Raw genomic sequence first — 20,619 nt, forward strand, 5'->3', positions numbered from 1 at the left:
GTTTCATGGACATCCCCATGAAAATGCTGACCGTTCCCACGGGAATGATGTCACAAGACGTCAGCCACCCGCCCTGTCTTCGGCAAAATGGCTGCAAATATAAGTCAGTCTCCACTCCAATCAAATGATTCCTCTGCCAGCGGGACATGCGAGGGGTTGTGTCTTCATCACACAATCACTTGCATGGTTGCTAGGGGATACGTCCGTGGGGGGTGATAATTCAGCGGGGTGACGGGGAGTGCCCTCTGGGACTTGGTAAGCTGCGTATTCTCCATATGCCTCTCAGCCTTCAGCCAGGCAGTGAATGACTGATTGTTGTTGACAGCATGCCTTCAGCCAGACATGCTGATTGGTCCTTGGCTGGAGAAATCCACCATTCAAAGTTCTGACAGCCAATCACTGTATGAAAGCATTTAGAGAAATTGCATGTAACCACAGGAGAAGAAATTATGATTTTTTTTTCATTGGTTCATGTGAATGGGTGTGTAGGGGCCCCAGCTTACTGCTTTACTCAGGGTCTTATATACTGTTAAGATGTTTCTGCTAGCGACAGTTTACCACTATATTTAATGTGATGACTGCTTGATAAGTGTGCAACAGTGGCATGATTGACAATTCTCTTGCACTTTAACTCATGAGACAACCACAGCTAGTTAGGTTAGAGTAATGCTGCCCATGCCTATCACATAGATTGGATCACTGGAATCCAATGAGATCTGTGTGAGGTTTGGGCATACACATATGTTGGACACACACATTACAATATCACCACATATGCGAGTCAAAACTATCTTGACGCCAAACAATAATCATTTAAAAAAATAATCCCATAGAGTGAAAAGTATATTTTTGGGGCATGTAGGTAAATACAGCCTTATATGTCAATATCTTGCATCTGCAGTTCATTGATACATGCACTTAGATCTAGCCACTTGGCCTGTGTGCCAAACATGGAATCGTTGCCTCTCTGTCCATCTTTGGAGTGTCAGTTGGAAATGACTCATTCAAATTGATGTAGTCCATTCAAAATATAACGAAAATATTTAGAAATTGCTCGCAATACTTGCCCTACTGTTGGAATAAAAGTATATTGGGGTCATCAACCAACCTGCTGTATTCTAAACCAATTTGGATAATGTTTTTCATAAATTTACATAGAAATATAGGTTATTGAAAAATAAACGTGTGAAAAAAACTCAGCATACATAACTGCTTAAAGTAGGAATGGTAATGCTGTATATGTGATTTTGTTGCCTTCTCAGAGGTACCAAGGAACGATACATGCCCAGAGTTACCAGAAATTCCTAATGGATGGAAAACCACCTCTCAGTCCGAGCTTGTCCATGGTACAGTTGTGACCTACCAATGCTATCCAGGATATGAGATTGTAGGAGTTGAGCTTCTCATGTGTCAGTGGGACCTCACTTGGAGTGGAGACCTGCCCTCATGTGAACGAGGTAAGAGATAACACTGAAGTACTATTATGAATAGTAGATGCAGGCTCAGGGCCAGATGTATCAAGCTTCAAATAGTGATAAAATGGAGAGTGGTCAATAACCAGCTCCTAGCTGCCATATTACAGGTTGGATTTGAAAAATGACAGATAGGAGCTGATTGGCTAGCTGTTAATCGCTCTCCATTTAACACTTTTTGAAGCTTGATACATCTGGCCCTCGGAGCCCATTTTTTCATTATTCACATTGCTTATTTGTATTTTTTTATTATAAATTGTTTATGTAGCGCACACATATTATGCAGGTGGTTTGCAGAGAATATTTCAGTTACTCACACCAGTCTCCAGGGGTCATGGATGTTATCAATTATATTCCATATTATATGGACGCACTACAGTTAGTGACAATCATCCTGCCTGAGGTGGGGGGTTAGAGTTTGGGAGGAAACCAGAGGAGCTAGAGAAAACCCGTTCAAAGGCGTGGATAATATACAAGCTCCACATGGATATGGTCTTCATAAGGATTATACCACATGGCCTCAGGGTTTATGCCAACTGTGCTGACCCTCAGAAAACTGCTATAAAGGTCTGACTGAAACACGTTGTTCAAACTGCTAAATAGGAAACATTATTTAATATTGGGTGTTCAGAAGTAATAAATAGTTATTGACTAAGGGTGTAATTCGGACCACAGAAATTTGCAGTGACCAACGTTCAGGCAAAAGTGAAATACCGTCTTAGGAATGAATGTGTTCAATGACTGAATAGATGTACTGTATATGGCTGCAAATCCGTTTACAGCCCTGCAAATATGTTCAAAACCATTGTAAGCAATGTAAGTAAGTATCGAATGATTTTTACACTGGGAACCACTCATCGCAGGCACAGAGAAGCCAGAGACTTACTTGGCGGCAGTAATGAAACCATATACTGTTGCTGACATCACATACCCTCCCCTAAAACTCTTTGCCATGTCTGCCATGACGTCAGCCACCTCCCTGTCTTCATCAGCCGCCTCCCCTGTCTTCATCAGCCGCCTGCCCTGTCTTCATCAGCCGCCTGCCCTGTCTTCATCAGCCGCCTGCCCTGTCTTCATCAGGCGCCTGCCCTGTCTTCATCAGCCGCCTGCCCTGTCTTCATCAGCCGCCTGCCCTGTCTTCATCAGCCGCCTCCCCTGTCTTCATCAGCCGCCTGCCCTGTCTTCATCAGCCGCCTGCCCTGTCTTCATCAGCCGCCTGCCCTGTCTTCATCAGCCGCCTGCCCTGTCTTCATCAGCCGCCTGCCCTGTCTTCATCAGCCGCCTGCCCTGTCTTCATCCACTGGCTGATGGCCGACTATCGAATGATTTCTCCTGCTGCGGGCACATGCGAGGGGATGTGTTTTCATAGCACATCCCCTCGCATATTTTGCAAGCGGTACACGGCGGCGGGGGAAGGGGCAGAGATTCGGCAGGGCGGCACCACAACTGCTCAGTAAGCTGCGAGTTTCGGGCTCCAGAATCAGGCTCTAAATCAGCAAAACTGAAATAAAGAGCAGAGTTAATTGAGAATTCTTCAGTCATGATTGTGAGATTTTAAATAACTCCAATTTGTTCTCCAGTTTTTCCTTACTCCATTTTTATAAATGTCTCCATCTGTGTTCTGGTTTACATCAGGCTTTTAACAGATCTGTTTACGCATGCAGGGAAAGTGTGAGAGACTGATGGATTGATATCTCAACCAGTATGATTCATTTCCTCCTGTCACAACGCCTGACTGCGGCAATTATATGACCATGAATTGATACTGATTGAAAACATATTTTGATTTAAATCCAGTTTAACATGATTACTAAGAATAAACCGCCTACAAAAGCAGAGCCGCATCCCGTTGTACCCGTTGTCTAATAAGCCACTACAGTAGCCAACACTATAGCATTATTCAGGGTCAAAGACAAGTACCTGCTTGCCTATGTAAGTCTTTGTTGCTCAATGAAAAAAGGAACAAGAGGAGTTAAAATCATCTTTAATGAACACATCTGTGGATAAAAAAAGACCTGAATGAAGTTTGGATGAAAGAGAAATCTACCAGCTAATTAGACTGCCTGAGAGCTTTAATTGGTTTCATCTAACTGAAAATATGCTTTCCACCCACCTAACCCTCTGCTACACTCCTACTTACTCCTCCCAACTCAAACGTCTCTGCTTTTTTATTCCGTTCCTGTCACAGAAAAGGCCGTAATGCAGAGCTGGACTCCGGTCCAGTGGACCTAAAATTACAGCAATTTATTTTTATTACAAAGGCACCTTAGGAGGTTAGGATTCAGATCAGTAACACAGCTTCAGCATATCATATAATACATGTTATGTTAATTATATTATGAATCATGAGTTTTGTTAAATCAGTGTTAACTGAACTGTAGTAACATATGTAGACTTGAGAAATGTAAACGCAATAATAGAAGAAATTATAATACATAGGCCACAATAGCATATTTCAGTGCTTCATATTAAGAGCACTGTTGCAGATCATATATCTTATGGATATTGGAGGTAGCCACAGAGTTCCATTAACAATGATTACTCTAGAGGAAATAGATGCAGTACTGAAATCATAAGCCAACCCAATACATACTGACCAAGAATGGGGTACAGGAGCAACTGGGGCACTTATTGCAGTACAAGGGGAGGGGAAGTTAAAATCAATGTTGTAATCAACAATATGTTTATATAGAAAGAGGGAGCACGCAATGAGATTTCCACTAATTTTATATTCAATTTTGCTTATAGAAGGAACATCGATAGTTAAAAACTATGTGATGGACAACCATCACTAGTTTTAGCTATCAATGGTTATCCTTTCTCTTTGACTGACTGGCCCACAGGCCAATCAGAACGTGGGGACGGGGCTTCCGGGTTGTCGGGGGGTGGAGCTATGCTCCGTGTCCCGGCAGATTTGAAAAAAAATTAAACATAGTTTTTACTATGCCATCGATGTAGGGAAACCATCTGGCTCTTCCACATCGATGGCAAAAGTATTTGACATCGACCAAAAACCATCAATGATTTTGAATCATCGATGGTCGATGGCCACCCCTACTTAGTGCTCTATTCATAAGTTGTGTCCACCTCAGAACACCAAGAGCTTTGTTTTTAAGCTTTGGTGACATTGCTATACAGGGGATTGAGTGAATTGCAGTGTAAATCAATAATCTTATTTACTGGTCAATGAGCTTGTCATCATAGCAATAGAACTTTAGTATAAGGCTGTTGAGAGCTGTTTAAACTGCCATGCTCTTTATGCTGCCAGTTCACACTGACTAGTATAAACTATGCTCTGTGTGATCTTTGGTTTGTCACATATATTTATTGCTATTGCCTTAAGCTGACCAAACACTTCAAGATTTATTGTAAAAGGTGTTTGCTTGGAACAAAAAGCTGGTAATATGTCTGTAAATGACAAGCGACTATTTGCTTCCAAACACTCAAAAATAGACAAAAATGGTCAATCGGACAAATTGGTTAAATTAAATCCAATACTTTCTTAGGTATAAAGCAGTGGTGGCCAGTGGTGCAAGTAGAATTTTTTTCTTGGTGGTACGGATAGCCTCCACCAAAAATGGGCGTGGCCATGTGTCATGAGGGGGCGTGGTCACACAAAGCTAGAGGAGTGACTAAATGACAATAGAGGCGTGGACACAGGAGACAGGGAATGAGAAACTGGGAATGACTGGGGGTGGGTTGGCTCTTGCTTGGGGGAGTGCTGGGCAGCTTGTGCTTACAATTGTGGAGCCTACTCTTCATGCTGTCGGCGCCGCTGATGCCTGTCAGTGTGACAGGCTAAATCAGCAGTAGCCGGTAGCTGCATACAGCACCGATCATAACGCTGGGTGGGCGGGCTGCGGATGCATTATATTTAGACTTAAAATAAAAATAGAATTGACAGTGGGTCAGGGGGTAAGTGGTACTGCGTACCTGCAACATATTTCTTACAGGTACTCCGTACCACGCCGTACCCCCTTACTTGCAACACTGGTGGTGGCTCTTACCTCGGCGAAAGAGAGAAGCTTCCGTGATAGCATGCCCCCCCTCCTCCTCTGCTTGTCCTGATTACCATTGCAGGACCAGCGCATGCGCAGTAGCCTTTTCGGTACTGCTCATGCGCTGGTACCAGCCTCTATGGGGCTGCTTCAGCTGAATCGTATTGACGGTCCTGGGTTCGGAGCATGCACAGTATCATCTGCAGTACTGCTCATGCACAAAAACGATTTAGGGGCTGCCCCACAGCTGCGCATAGAGAGGCATCCCGGAGGGAGGGCACACCTCCCATTGGGACTGTCTGGGGTGACTGCCAGGTCGGACTTCCAATAGGAAGTCACTGCCAGTCACAGTGAAGCGAGTGCAGTCTCAGAGACTGCCTCTGGCTTCACACAGTGGGGTGCCGGACGCGGTCCTGACAGTTGGGATCCTGACAGTCATTATCCCGACTGTCCACAACCCCCATACAGGGAGAATAGAATAGGTGGCGAGTGTGCCCGCAGCGTGGCAAGCGCAGCGAGCCCGAAAGGGGCTTTGTTGCGCTCACCATGCTGTCTGAGTCCCGGCAGTCGGGATTCGGACGTCGGGCTAATGACTGTCGGGATCCCGACTGTCCCGACTGTCGTAACCCCATACCACACCCCACACAGTGGTGAATATAAGGTAAACTTTACAGGTCATTATGATGAAGAAAAATGCTTGCTTGCCAATTTTCACAGCAATTTTGACAAATTTACTTGGCATTCAAAGGGTTAAACACACACACACACACACACACACATATACACACATATACACAATTTAAATACTGGTGGTCTGATTTTGAACTCCAAATTAAATCTCTGGAAAAATTCTACAGTATCATAAATTATTGAGAGAGAAAAACAACATATTTATGTAAACACTATTTGTATAGAACACACAGAGAAAATCTCTTTAGAAATGCATACATAATACAATTATCTTCTTGAGAATCTACACTCCATTGTGGAAACTTCTGCATCTGCCTGGGGAGGGGGAAGGGGGATATAAATAAATATGATGTGTTATTCCCTTTTTTTTTGGCAGTGCTTTCTGAAATTCATTATCTTATTAGATAATTATTGTCACTTTCAAGTCTTGGGCTAATGACAATATCATAATTAGTTTGTAAAAAACTACAAAGGAGAGAAGATAGGGAAAAAGATTGATAATTGCTCCACAGAAATGACATCACTGTAAACTTTCATAGTGTTGGGTAACTATGGTAATGGGTGCAGCTTCCTTAGTGCCATTTACTTCTTTGTTGTGAGTGACATGCTCCTGCAATATCAGAATCAGCTTTATTGGCCAGGTATACTAGGAATTTGTTTTCCTAGTGCTGTGCAGCAGCCAGGTAGGTAACAAGTAAACAGCATACAGTATAAACAATAAACAATATAAACAGGTGGGGAAACATATACAGTCATACAGAAAGTTATTCCTAGGGGACACCATGTTAGATTCTGTGCAAAGGGTTATGGTCAGGGCTATTTTTGAGCCGGAACGCCGTTCCTGAAGTTCAAATGAAAAATGATGTCATCAGGAATGGCGTTCCGGAACTTGCTCCAGGCCGCCCGGCACCTGTAAAATGTATCCCGCCGTCTGTTGACGCCGCCAGCCTAGAAAATACAAGGCTGCGGCGGCCCCTACCTCCGATCATCGTCAGGCTCCCAGGCATGCATTGCGCTGGTGCGCGGGTGACGTCACCGCGCACCGCTAGTGAGCTCAGCTGTTACCATCCCCATTCGGTCAGGTGACAGTGAGGCTTAGAACGAAGCGGCGCCAGTGGGTGGAAGCCTGAGCGGCAGCAGCAGCATCAATATGATGGCTGAGCTGCAGCAGCAGCATGGCAGCTGAGCCTAAGCAGAAGCAGCAAGCCAGCGGGGATCAAGACATCTACCTGTAAGATTTAATAGGTGCAATATGTGTGAGCCTTATGTATAATGGGCATCTGTGTGTGGCATATGTATTATGGGCATCTGTGTGTGGCATATGTTTAATGGGCATCTGTGTGTGGCATATGTATAATGGGCATCTGTGTGTGGCATAAGTTATAATGGGCATCTGTGTGTGGCAGCTGAGCCTAAGCAGAAACAGCAAGCCAGCGGGGATCAAGACATCTCCCTGTAAGATTTAATGGGTGCAATATGTGTGAGCCTTATGTATAATGGGCATCTGTGTGTGGCATATGTATAATGGGCATCTGTGTGTGGCATATGTATAATGGGCATCTGTGTGTGTGGCATATGTTTAATGGGCATCTGTGTGTGGCATATGTTTAATGGGCATCTGTGTGTGGCATATGTTTAATGGGAATCTGTGTGTGGCATATGTATAATGGGCATCTGTGTGTGGCATATGTATAATGGGCATCTGTGTGTGGCATATGTATAATGGGCATCTGTGTGTGGCATATGTTTAATGGGCATCTGTGTGTGGCATATGTATAATGGGCATCTCGGTGTGAGCACATGTATAATGGGCATCTCTGTGTGTGGCATATGTATAAAGGGCATCTCTGTGTGTGGCATATGTATAATGGGCATCACTGTGTGTGGCATATGTATAATAAGCATTACGGAGTGGGGCATATGTATAATGGGCCAATTCTCGGCGTGCAGGTTGCAAAACCGCGGTAAAAGGTAGTCTTTTCCTGCAATCCTGTGCCCCTTGCAGTGAGGCTACACCCCTGTTTTTTGCATATTCTCCACTTTGCTGCTGGGGATTATGTTACTGCCACTGTTGGGAGGAATTATATGTTTTTTTTATGTAATGCCCCGCCCCTTTGTAGCCCCTCCCACATCCCCGCCCACTTTCTGCCCCGCCCACGGTTCCTGAACCTATTTTCCTACAAAAATAGCACTGGTTATGGCGCACCTAGACAGTGAGGTGTTCATGTTCATGAGGGAAGAAACTTTTTAGGCTTCTGGTGGACCTGGTGGGAATAGCCCTGAAGCATCTGCCTGATGGCAGCAGGTTAAACAAGCCATGGCTAGGATGTAGTTGGTCCTTGACCATCTTCGTTGCCCGCTTTTTTGCTCTGGACAGGTACAGGTCCTGGACAGAGGGAAGGTCCGTCCCGATTATCTTCTCTGCAGTTCTGACTACCTTTTGGAGTCTGTATTTGTCTCTCTTGCTGGCGTAGCCGTACCAGACTAGTATTGAGGAGCATAGTACAGACTCCACAATTGCGGAATAGAAGAGGAGCAGAAGCTTCTGTGGGATATTGAACTTCCTCAGTTGCCTAAGGAAGAATAGCCTCTGCTTTGCTTTTTAAACAATAGTGTCAATGTTGGGCCCCCATTTAAGGTCCCAGGAGATTGTGGTTCCTAGGAACTTAAAGGAGTCCACTAGCGACACCACACTGTTAGCAATTGTTAGCGGAGGAACACCAACAGCCTTCTTCCTAAAGTCCACTACCATCTCAACAGTTTTGAGTGGGTTGAGCTCTAGATGGTTGCTGCTGCACCACCGGGCCAATCGGTCCACGTCTTGTCTGTAGGCCGATTCGTCCCTGTCGTTGATAAGGCCAATGACGGTAGTGTCATCAGCAAATTTAACAAAGAAAAGATAATTTCACCACTGGCGCTGTATACTAAATGCAGCAAAAGACTAAAATGATGGTCACCGGACCATCTAGAGTAACAAACTTAGTCCATTTGCGCTTAAAGGAATGTTCCACAATGATCTCCACTCTTTCTCTCCAACCACAATGGCTCGATTATGTGAAAAGAAAGAAGAATACACAATTGTAGTAAAATATAAAACACTGAAGACAAAATCTCCTCCAAACGTGCAGGGGGACTATTAGAAGATAGTGCTCCCAAAGTTCCCGAATGATCCAGGGGTCACTCAATTGCAGGTCACCACACTCTAATGAGTATCAACAGGTGCTTACATGTATGCTTACATGAATAGGTTTAGGACAACTCGCATAAAGGTATCTTTATGGGATATGGAGTCTCACAAGCTTCTTCCAAATAAACACATTTTATTCTAATAAAAACACGGTGTAGGCCACAATCCTTCACAGCAGAAATAACCACACTAGTTGGAACCCGGGTAACATGTGGGTAATACTGTACTGTATGAAAAGTGATCCCGCACCATTGGACAGTAAAATTGACACTGGTTGCGACGCGTTTCGGCACACTGCGGTGCCTTTATCAAGTAATGTGTCTAAATATAAATAAAACATAATTATAAAATAATTATAAAATATGATGGTACTAAAAACCGTATATGGCACATCAAATGATCCCAAATACATACCAGCAGCAGGTGTTTCTGAGCATTCAATTCAGTGGGGGACTGTTTCCACAGCTCCCCCCACGTGCAAACAGAAAAACCAGCAGAACGCTTCTGTATGCGTTCCACTGCTATAAAGCCGCCGGACCGGAAGTGCGCACCCGCGTCACTTCTGCCTCATACGGCTTCCTTTTGCCTCTGTATGTGTGCTGCTATTAAGCTCCAGGAATACATTGCGTCGGCCATATTTACTAAGGGTAGTTTATGCCCTGTTCCTACATTTGTATAGCGGGGATGTTTATAATATCCCTATAGATTTCCTTTATCTTTTTAGCTATTAATCCTTTATTTGCAGATAAATATAAGTTCATAGGCCGCTGAAATCGATGGTATTAAATAACGCTATATGTAATAAATAGCGGCGGCCATCTTTGATGAGGGTAATATTGCCCTGATCTTTAAATCTTACAATCGATGTATAAAAATTCGAACTGCATAACAGTTTACGGCTATGTAGTTATATGTGCGTACATATAACGCACATATAACCACATAGCCGTAAATTGTTATGCCGTTCAAATTTTTATACATCGATTGTGCCTCTGAGTTGCAGTCGTTGGTGTACAGGGAGAAGAGCGGGGGTGAGAGTACACAGCCCTGGGGGGCTCATGTGCTGATGGACCGCACTTGGGAGGTGAATTTCCCCCCTTTCACAACTTGTTTTCTATCAGTCAGAAAGTCCTCAATCCAAGAACATGCAGCTTCAGGTACTCCTATGTAGATAGTTTGGGGTGGAGGATGTTGAGGATGATTGTGTTGAAAGCCGAGCTGAATTTGACAAACAGGACCCTTGCATAGGTACCAGGCATATCCAGGTGCTGCAGAATGTAGTACAGGCCCAGGTCTACTGCATCCTCAACTCATTGATTAGATCGGTAGGCGAACTGGAGGGAGACAGACGTCAGAGCTATAGGATGGTAGTCGTTCAGATTTGTAATAGTGGACTTCTTGGGGAACGGAACAATAGTGGAGCTTTTGAGGCAGGAGGGAACCTTGCATAGCTCCAATGATTTGTTGAAGATCCTGGTGAATATGGGGGCAAGTTGACCCGTGCATACTCTAAGGTCAGATGGTGACACCCCATCAGGACCTGGTGCTTTCCTTGGTTTGGCCCTCTTGAACATCTCCTCCACCTCTACTTGGGTGACCTGGAGTGACTGGAGTTGGCTGTTGACATTTGGGGCAGCACAGAGGGTATAGTTTGGTTCACAGTGGGCTACTTATTCAAACCTGCAATAGAAGTTGTTCAGCTCATCAGCTAGGTCTTGGTACATGACGGTGGGTTTGGGTGTTTTCTTGTAACTGATTATAGATTGCATTCCTTTCCACACAGATACAGGGTCCTTAGTGGACAGGTCATTTGTCAGCTTGTCAGAGAACCCCTTTTTAGCTAGCCTGATTTATTTTGTTAGGGAGTTCCTGGCTGGGTTGTATTGTGCTCTGTCACCGCTGCTGTAGGCCTCCTCTTTGGCTCGTCGAAGTTGTCTGAGCTTGGCGTTGAACCAAAGCTTGTTGTTGTTGAAGATGCGTTAGGTCTTGGTGGGTATATACATGTCCTCACAGTAGCTTATGTTGGATGTGACGGTGTCAGTCAGGTCATTCAGGTCAGTTGCCGAGGCTTCAAAGACCCCCCCAGTCCATGCAGTCAAGGCAGAACTGGGGGGTCTTTGAAGCCTCTGCAACTGACCTGAATGACCTGACTGACACCGTCACATACTACATAAGCTACTGTGAGGACATGTGTATACCCACCAAGACCTACCGCATCTTCAACAACAACAAGCCTTGGTTCAACGCCCTGCTCAGACAACTCCGCCAAACCAAAGAGGAGGCCTACAGAGTACCTATAGTGCAAATGTATTCACTATTATATCGCCTTACCATATCTTTTTAGAATTTAATGAATTTGTTTATTACCCCATTATTATTCATTTATGATAAAAAAAGAAACAATGGTTATTGTACCACAAGCTTGATTTTTTTTCTTAATGGTTTCATGATGTCCACACACAAACTATAGTCATACTGTACAAGTCATCCAATATCACTGTGTGTGTCACCTAAAATCACACTGCGGGTGTGTGTAATCATTTATAGACCACTGTAACAGGCATCCTGTCAGTTAATAAAAAATCATGGTAAACATCTGAGCTAAATGATAGGACTAGCCTAAATCTAAGGTTACTACATTCAGGGCAATCTGAAAGTATTGGCCCATGGGCAGCTGCCCAAGGGCCCCCAAATTCTGAGGTCTTTGAACTGGGGCAGATTAGGTTGTGGGGGGGGGGTAGAAAAAGCTGCCTAGTGCTATTCACCTATCCATTATGGCTACAGTATGTAAAGTTTACAAAAATCTGTCAAATATGCACAACCGGAATATTTTCAAGGAATGACCCACTGGAAGAAGCAGTGGATGATTGGAAGAGAGAGTGATGGGGAGAGGGTGACAGAGAGAAGCGGCGTGTCAATGTGAGAAAGAGAGGGTGACAGGAAGAGGGTGATATGTAAAGACAGGAGGTAATGGGAGAGCTAGAAGGTTACATAGAGCAGCAGCTGTGGGATACAGTGAGAGACATTGGTGACAGGTAGAGATAGTGTGACAGGGAAAAGCAGGGGGTGACTAGGACGAAGAGAGTTACAGGGAAAAATAGAGGGTGACAGAGAGAAGCATAAGATGACAGTGAGAGGTAGATGGTGACTTGGAGAGTAAGAGAGTGACAAGGAGAGGCACAGAATGATGCAGAGTGAGTGACAAATGAGACAGTGGGAAAATTAAGAGGGTGCCAGGGAGAGGCAAAGGACAACAAGGAGACAGGCAGAGAGAGAAGATAACAGGGAGAGGCCGTGGGTGACAGACTGAGGGCGATGAGGAGTGATAAAAGGTATTTGTAGTATAGAGTAAATTGAATAAATGTCCCTCTCTCCCTCATTAGTCTAGCAATCTCCCTCATGTCACCTAGCCCATTACACTAGAGATGAGCGGGTCCGGATTCCCGAGATCCGACAGATCCGAATATCGGGGATCCGGGCCAGATCCGAGCCGGCTAGGGAGTTCCTGCCTGAATTCCGGACCAATAACGAGGTCGAACGTCATCAACGTTGGATTCTCGCGGGAGCGGGATCTTATAAAAGACGCACGCGCGCCCGCCATCTTCACTCCAATCTTGGAGAGGGAAGAGGGTGGTTGGGAAGCTCCGTGTGCTCCGTGCTGTGCTCTGTGCCATGTGCTCCGTGACCTGACCTGTGCCCTCACTGCCCTGTGCTGTGCTCCGTGCCATGTGCTCCGTGCTGTGCTGTGCTCCGTGACCTGCCCTCACTGCCCTGTGCTGTGCTCCGTGCCATGTGCTCCGTGCTGTGCTGTGCTCCGTGACCTGCCCTCACTGCCCTGTGTTGTAGACTTGTGGCCTGAGCCCTGTAGTGGGATTTAACTAACTAGGTGCTGCAGTGCTCACACGCAGGGGCTGCAGTGTCCACTGTCCAGGGGCTGTCCTGTGGCCCGTGCCCTGTTGTGATTTATTTAGCCCTAAGCCCTGTGTTGTGATTTATTTAGCCCTGAACCCTGTGTTTTTTGTGATTTAACTAACTAACTCAGTGCTGCAGTGCTCACACGCAGGGGCTGCAGTGCTGCTGATTAGTACACTGTGTACAGGGGCTGCAGTAATACAAGGGGCTGTGTCCAGTGTGACGGCCTATATCTTATCCATTGTCCAGTGTCACGAGTCACTCACGACATATATCCTGTGTCCTGTCCTGTGTGACGACATATCCTGTGTCCAGTGTGACGACATATATCCTGTGTCCAGTGTGACCACATCTATCCAGTGTCCAGTGTGACGACAATATATCCTGTGTCCAGTGTCACAAGTCACAACATATATCCTGTGTCCAGTGTGACATGTAATGTGTGCCGGCATATATCCTGTGTCCAGCGTGACATATATCCATTGTCCAGTGTGACAACATATATCCAGTGTCCAGTGTGACGACATATATCCTGTGTCCACTGTGACGACATATATCCAGTGTGACGACATATATCCTGTGTCCAGTGTGACAACATATATCCTGTGTCCAGTGTGACGACATATCCTGTGTCCAGCGTGACGACATATATCCTGTGTCCAGCGTGACGACATATATCCTGTGTCCAGCGTGACGACATATCCAGTGTCCAGTGTGACGACATATATCCAGTGTCCAGTGTGACGACATATATCCAGTGTCCAGTATGACGACATATATCCTGTGTCCAGTGTGACGACATATATCCAGTGTCCAGTTTGACGACATATATCCTGTGTCCAGTGTGACGACATATATCCAGTGGCCAGTGTGACATCTAACCATTGTGTGACGGCATATATCCAGTGTACAGCGTGACATATATCCATTGTCCAGTGTACAGGAGCTGTGTCCAGGGGCGGTGTCCAGAGGCTGTGTCCAGTGTGACGGCTGTGTCCATTGTCCAGGGGCTGTGTCCAGTGTGACGGCTGTGTCCAGTGTACAGGAGCTGTGTCCAGAGGCTGTGTCCATTGTCCAGGGGCTGTGTTCAGGGTGACAGGCTGTGTCCAGTGTCCAGGGGCAGTGTCCAGGGGCAGTGTCCAGTGTCCAAGGGGCAGTGTCCAGTGTCCAAGGGGCTGTGTCCAGTGTGACAGGCTGTGTCCAGTGTAAAGTAAGAAAAATAAATAAAAGTAATAAATAAAATAAAAACACATTTTTGGAGGATGATGGAGGAGGAAATGGTGGGAGTGCTGAAGCTGCTACCACCAGTCATGACAAGGCCGATACCTCTTTGTATTTGCTGTTTGGAGCATTTCTCTTTTTTTGGGATAGTTTATTAAACTGCCACCCTGTCTGCCCCTGCAGTGCCGCTCTGCCAGGTTGGAAGTGTAAGGTCCACATGTATGTGATGCCGACTGCTGTCGCTTAGCTTAGTCATCCAGCTACCTCGGTATACCCTTTTGGCCCAACTACAGTAAATGAAAACAATTTTGACTAGAAATAAGTGGAAACTAATGTTATTGAGGTTAATAATACTTTGGGGGCAAAAACAGGCCCAAATTCTGTTATTTTAGCCATTTTTTGCATTTTTTCATAAAAATCCAGATCCAAAACCAAAACCAAAACCCACAAGGGTGGTTTTGCCAAAACCAATCCAGATCCAAAACACAAAGGGAGATCCAGATCCAAAACCAAAACCCGAAAAAGTGCCCGCCGCACATCTCTACATTACACTGTTAAATTTTTTTGGGGAAAAAGGAATGAGAGATAGATACATTTACATTGACTCATCAGCACCATTTCCCAGCACTTTAAAAAGTACAGTGGATCTTACTAACTGCTTTGGGGCTCATCTACATTTGGATTTTTAAAAGATTCCTCTCAGATGTAGCAGCACACACCCACGCTTCTAGGTGCCACGGTCACAATATTTTTTCACAATCTCTCCATATATGGAACTAGCCATGTCCTTTGGGAGGAGCATGACATGCCCCCTCAATGGGGCACTGTGCAAAATTCTGCTAACGACTATAATCTCCCTGAAACTAGTTTTCAAAAGTAAGCAAGTATGATATTAAGGGAGACATAGGGCTGATAGTGGAGGTGAAATGCATGCCCACAAAGCACTGAGCACACCTCCCATATGTCACTAGCCACATACACACACAGCAGTGGTCACTGCTCCTCTGCTACTCACAGTAATAGTCCTTTGATCATTTGGGAGTTAGTCAAAGTTTTGCTAAACAGATTTTCAAAAACATAATAATAATAATAATAATAATAATAATAATAATAATAACCTCAACCACAAAATTTTATCTAGTTAACCTGCTAGTCTTAATTAAATTACTTGTTTAAAATACTATCCCTAATCAGAGGCAGGACTCTGGGAGGCAATGTAGTCATTTGGCACCGGGCTCCTGCTATAAAGGGGGCACCTCTCCTCCCCTGCCTGTTTAAATCAGTTATACCCCTTTCACACCAGCCTAAATTCCCGGGTTGGGTCCGGGAACAACCCGGGACTAGAGCTGGTGTGAAAGGTTCCAGGGACAAATTCCCAGGTAGAATTGCCAGCAGTTCAACCCTGCTAGGTAACAGGGTTGCTCCCGGGTCCTTGCAGGGTTAATGGCTGGTGTGAAAGGTGCAGGGACATGTCCCTCCTTCCCGTGTTGCCTCTGCTAGTGCTGATTTGCTAGCAGGGTAACTTCCTGTTGTGGTGGAAGCTCATAGACATGCCCAGAGGCAGCATACAGCGTGCAGGGAGACACTGTGCATGTTCTGTGGCACCACAGACCCCAGAAGTGCGTTTTAACCCCTGACAGCCTGAAAGCCAAAAATGTCTGCATTGGCAATCACACAGCATACAGGAAGACACTGTGCAAACTCTGTGGCACAACAGACCCCAGCAGTGCTATTTCAACCCTGGAAGCAGTGTTCCCTCTAAGCTGTGCGCACGTGCGCGCGCACACACCTTGACGAGCGTGCGCACAGACATTACAACAGAGCGCACAAAGCAGCAGTGGTCCCTTTTTGCAGTTGTGAACTCAATTAATGTTTGTTTCACCCATTAACTACATTGTGTGCTATGTTTTGAGTGTTTAAATGTTTAATATCATTTTGAAGTAAAGTTAACACAAATGCTGAACGCCATTTTCCAGTTATATATAAGTGACGCACAAAAATTTAAATTTCCTTCCAAAGTTGCACAGCCAAAATCTTTTGCCGCACACAGCCTTCGTAAAATTAGAGGGAACATTGCCTGGAAGCCTACAATGTCTGCAAAGGCCCTCCCTCCCTCTCTCCCTTTACCACTTTCCCTAATTACTTCATTTTTATGAGCCTAAAAAAGGCCATTTTCTTTGATATTCTGATAGAAATGCAGGGTCATCCCGGGTTCAGTGTGAAAGGTGGCGACCCGGGTTTCCCTGCTTCAAAAGCATGTGTGGATGGGTCCCAACCCGGGAATGTCCCTGCATGTCCCTGGAATTTAATTCCTGGGTTGGTCTCTGCATTTCTGGTGTGAAAGGGGTATTAATTGAAAGCCAACAATATTGCTTCTGTGGTTGAGTTCTAAAATATATCGTCTCTCTCTCTCTATATATATATTTCTGAACAGAAATATATATTTCATATAAAGTTATATAAGGTTGTGCGTGTGTGTGTGTGTGTGGGGGGGGGGGGGGGGGGGATATATATCTTGCCTCCAGGCAACTTGGACAAATTTACGCCACTGTCCCTAATACTACACTTAGCCCAACATCTTAGCCCAACATCTTGTCATCCATCCCTCCAGGCTAGCCCCCAGTGCCACCCGGCTCATTAATCTGCTAGGTATTCTTACCTTGTCTTTATGTTGCAGTGAAATCAGTAATTATTACGTAACTGCTTCTCTGTGTGCACAGACACAGAACTCTGCTCATACTTATTTATAGAAATCTAGAGATGCTGATTGATCCAAATCAGTGTATGTGTTGATGTTAAATGAGAACTTCATTATCTTTAGTGTAGATTCACATCCCTTCACTTCATCTGCTTGTACCCTTTCATCACTGCGAAGTTCATCCATGTATTGCTTTCATCTCTCTTAAGTGTGTCTGCATTATAAGTCTCTGCTGATCAGATCATCCGAGTGTCCTTTCAGGATGTGTTTAATTGCAAGTCAGTTTGTGTGTTTTATGTAATATATACAGTGCAGAAGAAGGACAGAGTTACATCAATGGACCCAGCGCATAGGAAAAGTCAGAGCTGCAATCACTTGATTAACTAATACATTACCATCATTTTTTTTTTTTTTTAAATCGAAAACAAATTATCAGAAATTTATTAGATATAGGGGGTTATTCTGGTTGACACACAGAGCTGCAAAGTTCGCAGTGCTGCATGTAATTTTTCGCCCACCTGCCGCTCGTAAATACCACCACCATACCTCCCAACAGTCCCGATTACAGCGGGACAGTCCCGATTATCAGGGCCTGTCCCGTTGTCCCTCCCGCGGCCAGCAGTTTCCCGCGGTGAGGGGGGGCTGTTGGGAGTCCCCCCTGTAGGCTGCTAAGCAGCGGGGAATAAACGCTGTGCGCATGTGCACAGCGTCTATTCCCGTAGCCAGGGGGCTGGGGGCATGGCTAGAGGCTCACAGAGCTGGTCCACACGCAGAGCTGCCCATCTGCTCGCAGGTATGCTGGCCCAGACCCCCCTCGCACGCCGGCTTGCACACATGGCTGCAATTAGTTCTCTTTCTGCTGTCTCTATGTTGTGTGATATAACTCAGGGCCATAACTAGGTGTATGCCAGTGCCAGTGCCCAGTGATGCGTTGCACACAGCGCATTTGCACTGTGGGCGCATCCACTGGCACACACATAGGGCCTCGCCCTGAGGGTGTCACAGTGGCCACCCAGTGACACCCTGAGATCAGCAGCGACACAGCCGACTTTCAGCCACAGCCCCTTACGGACACTACGATCATCCTCCCACTGCCACAATGATTGGCGGGCACAGGAACTACACCTCCCGGCATGCATCGGGCCCCTGGACTTTCTATTGAGCAGTTACTCCGCTACGGTTGTGTGTGCTGCTGTGTCACTTCATGTGTGTGTCGCTTGCACACACCGGGGATGACTTTGGGATATTAAAAATATTTTAAAAGTTTTAGATATTCTAAAAATTAAAAGTGGGGCAAGTACTATTAGTACTATTATGTGGCCACCTCTCTTCCCCATGAATCCACACCCATGATTTTTTTTGTATGCACGCCCTCAGTGCGTACTGTCCCTATTTCAAGTATGGGGGGGTACCAATTCCATTTTTGGCACAGGGCGCAAAAATGTCTAGTTACGGCACTGATTTACCACATTGCATCATCAAACCCCTGCAACCCCCTCTTCACTAGATAACTGGGCATGATGGGGGAGGAGGACAGACAGAACCAGAGAGTTGGTATATACATGCCATCTACATGCTCAGAGAGAGCATCACACATCTACCACAGGGGGTAGGTACAAATACACACTAATGCCACAGCCAAGTGAATGTTCTGCCAATGCAGACACATCCTGGGACTTTCACAGCTCTGCACACAAAAGAAAACCCACTATGTTGCTATACTTTTTTTTTTCTCACAGCACCCATTTTGCTACCAGCTCTGAATTAGCCACATTGTACACTTTTGCGCAGTGTTGGACTGGGGCATGAAGGGCCCACCGGCAGAAAGCAGTGGTAGGGGCCCATGTGTAGAGTTGTGGCCAGTCTCCAAAGAGAGTATGGCCTGCCACTACAGAAGTTTGGCCAAAAATGAGTGAGTGTATGGTCTGGGCCCTTTAATAAATATATATAGGAAATACTGATGCATGCAATGTACTAGATTAATTGCACTATAGAAAATACACCATAGTTCTGTGCAGAATGAGGTAACATATGTATAAAGTGTAATTCAAGTGCACAGTCTGGAACCTGATCCTTAGAGGAGGAGGGCCCATGCAGTGGGGCCCAGCGGGATTTCCCCTGTACTCCTATGGGTCAGTCCAATTCTGCTTTTGCGGATGGCAAACACAATATAATACCGGCAGGTACACACAGGGGTGGATTGGGATGGAAAACCAGCCCGGGAAAAGGGGTGGGGTCTGTCAAAAGGGGTGGGATACTGAGTTAGACACAGTTGCAGCCTTCCTTGAGTCTTTTGCTAGTTTTAAATGTGAGTTTATACTATTGCCACTATAAAGCGTACGAATATAAGGATTGATACGTCCACTGTCCATTGGGTGTTACTGTATGTACCCAGGGGCGGATTGGCCGTGGCGGGAAACCGGGCTATTTTCCGGTGGGCCGCATGATTCCACGTCCATTGAGATGTCCACTGTCACAAACATTGTCCCCCCACTGGAGAAAAAACAAAACATACCCATTAGCCCCTACAGAAAAAAAAAAACATGCCGCCTGCACTGATGCACTCTCTTACCCTGCACTCTATAACACTGATGCGCTCCCTTACCCTGAGCTCTATCACACTAACTCACTGACCCTCCCCCTGCAGCCTGCACTCTATGACACTGACACACTCCCTCACCCTGCAGCCTACGCTCTTTCACACTGACACACTCTGCGTCATCTTTTATCTCTTCTTGAGTATGCATACTTGAACTGGTGCCGGTCCATGGGAGAAGGCACCCAGGTACTGTACCCCCATTCAAGGCATCAGAGTGCTAGTCTCCAAGATTACTATATATACTGTATACAGGTTCGGTATCCCCAATTCAATTTTTTTTCCCCCTAACCCTTTTTTTAGACTTACCAAGTCCCCCGGCGTCCATGGCAGGCCTTCAGCATCCTCTCCAGCGGTCCCAGGAGTGCTTTGCGCAAGTGCGCGCGCGCCAGTGAAGTCAACGGCGTGCCTGGGAACTTGCGCAAAGCACTACTTGGACCGCTGGAGACGCCGGAGATGGAGCTGAAGGTTGCTGTGGACTCCGAGGGACAACGTGGACGCAGAGGGACCACCGGGCACCACCAGGGGACAGGTAAGTATGCCTAAAAAAAAATATTCCAAAAACCGGAAAATTCTCTTTTCCGGAATGCTCGTGGTCCCGAGCATTTCGGATAAGGGATACTCAACCTGTGTATATATATATATATATATATAGCTTAATATATATAGCTTAAATGCATTGATCAATTATTTAATTGATTATTTGAATATTAAGGTGAGTTATTTTATTGTAGTGAGTGCTGGGCCCCCTGTGTTTGTATTTACTAGAGTGTGTGGTCACAGGCCACTGCACCCCATCCTGGGAAGTGGGTGCTGTTTGCACCCCATTCTTAGGAATGGCGAGT

The 20,619-nt window shown here is 45.6% G+C and overlaps 1 protein-coding gene across 1 annotated transcript in view; it reads left to right on the plus strand.

Moving 5' to 3' along the window:
• Positions 1–20,619, plus strand: part of SEZ6 (seizure related 6 homolog) — a 519,872-nt gene that overhangs the window by 450,552 nt on the left and 48,701 nt on the right. The window contains exon 11 of the mRNA XM_083172348.1: positions 1,263–1,457. Coding sequence (XP_083028474.1) covers positions 1,263–1,457 — 195 coding nt within the window. The remainder of the gene's footprint in view (positions 1–1,262; positions 1,458–20,619) is intronic.

The sequence above is a fragment of the Crinia signifera genome, chromosome 2, assembly GCF_055691185.1.
Source record: "Crinia signifera chromosome 2, ASM5569118v1, whole genome shotgun sequence".
NCBI classification, from domain to species: Eukaryota; Metazoa; Chordata; class Amphibia; order Anura; family Myobatrachidae; genus Crinia; species Crinia signifera.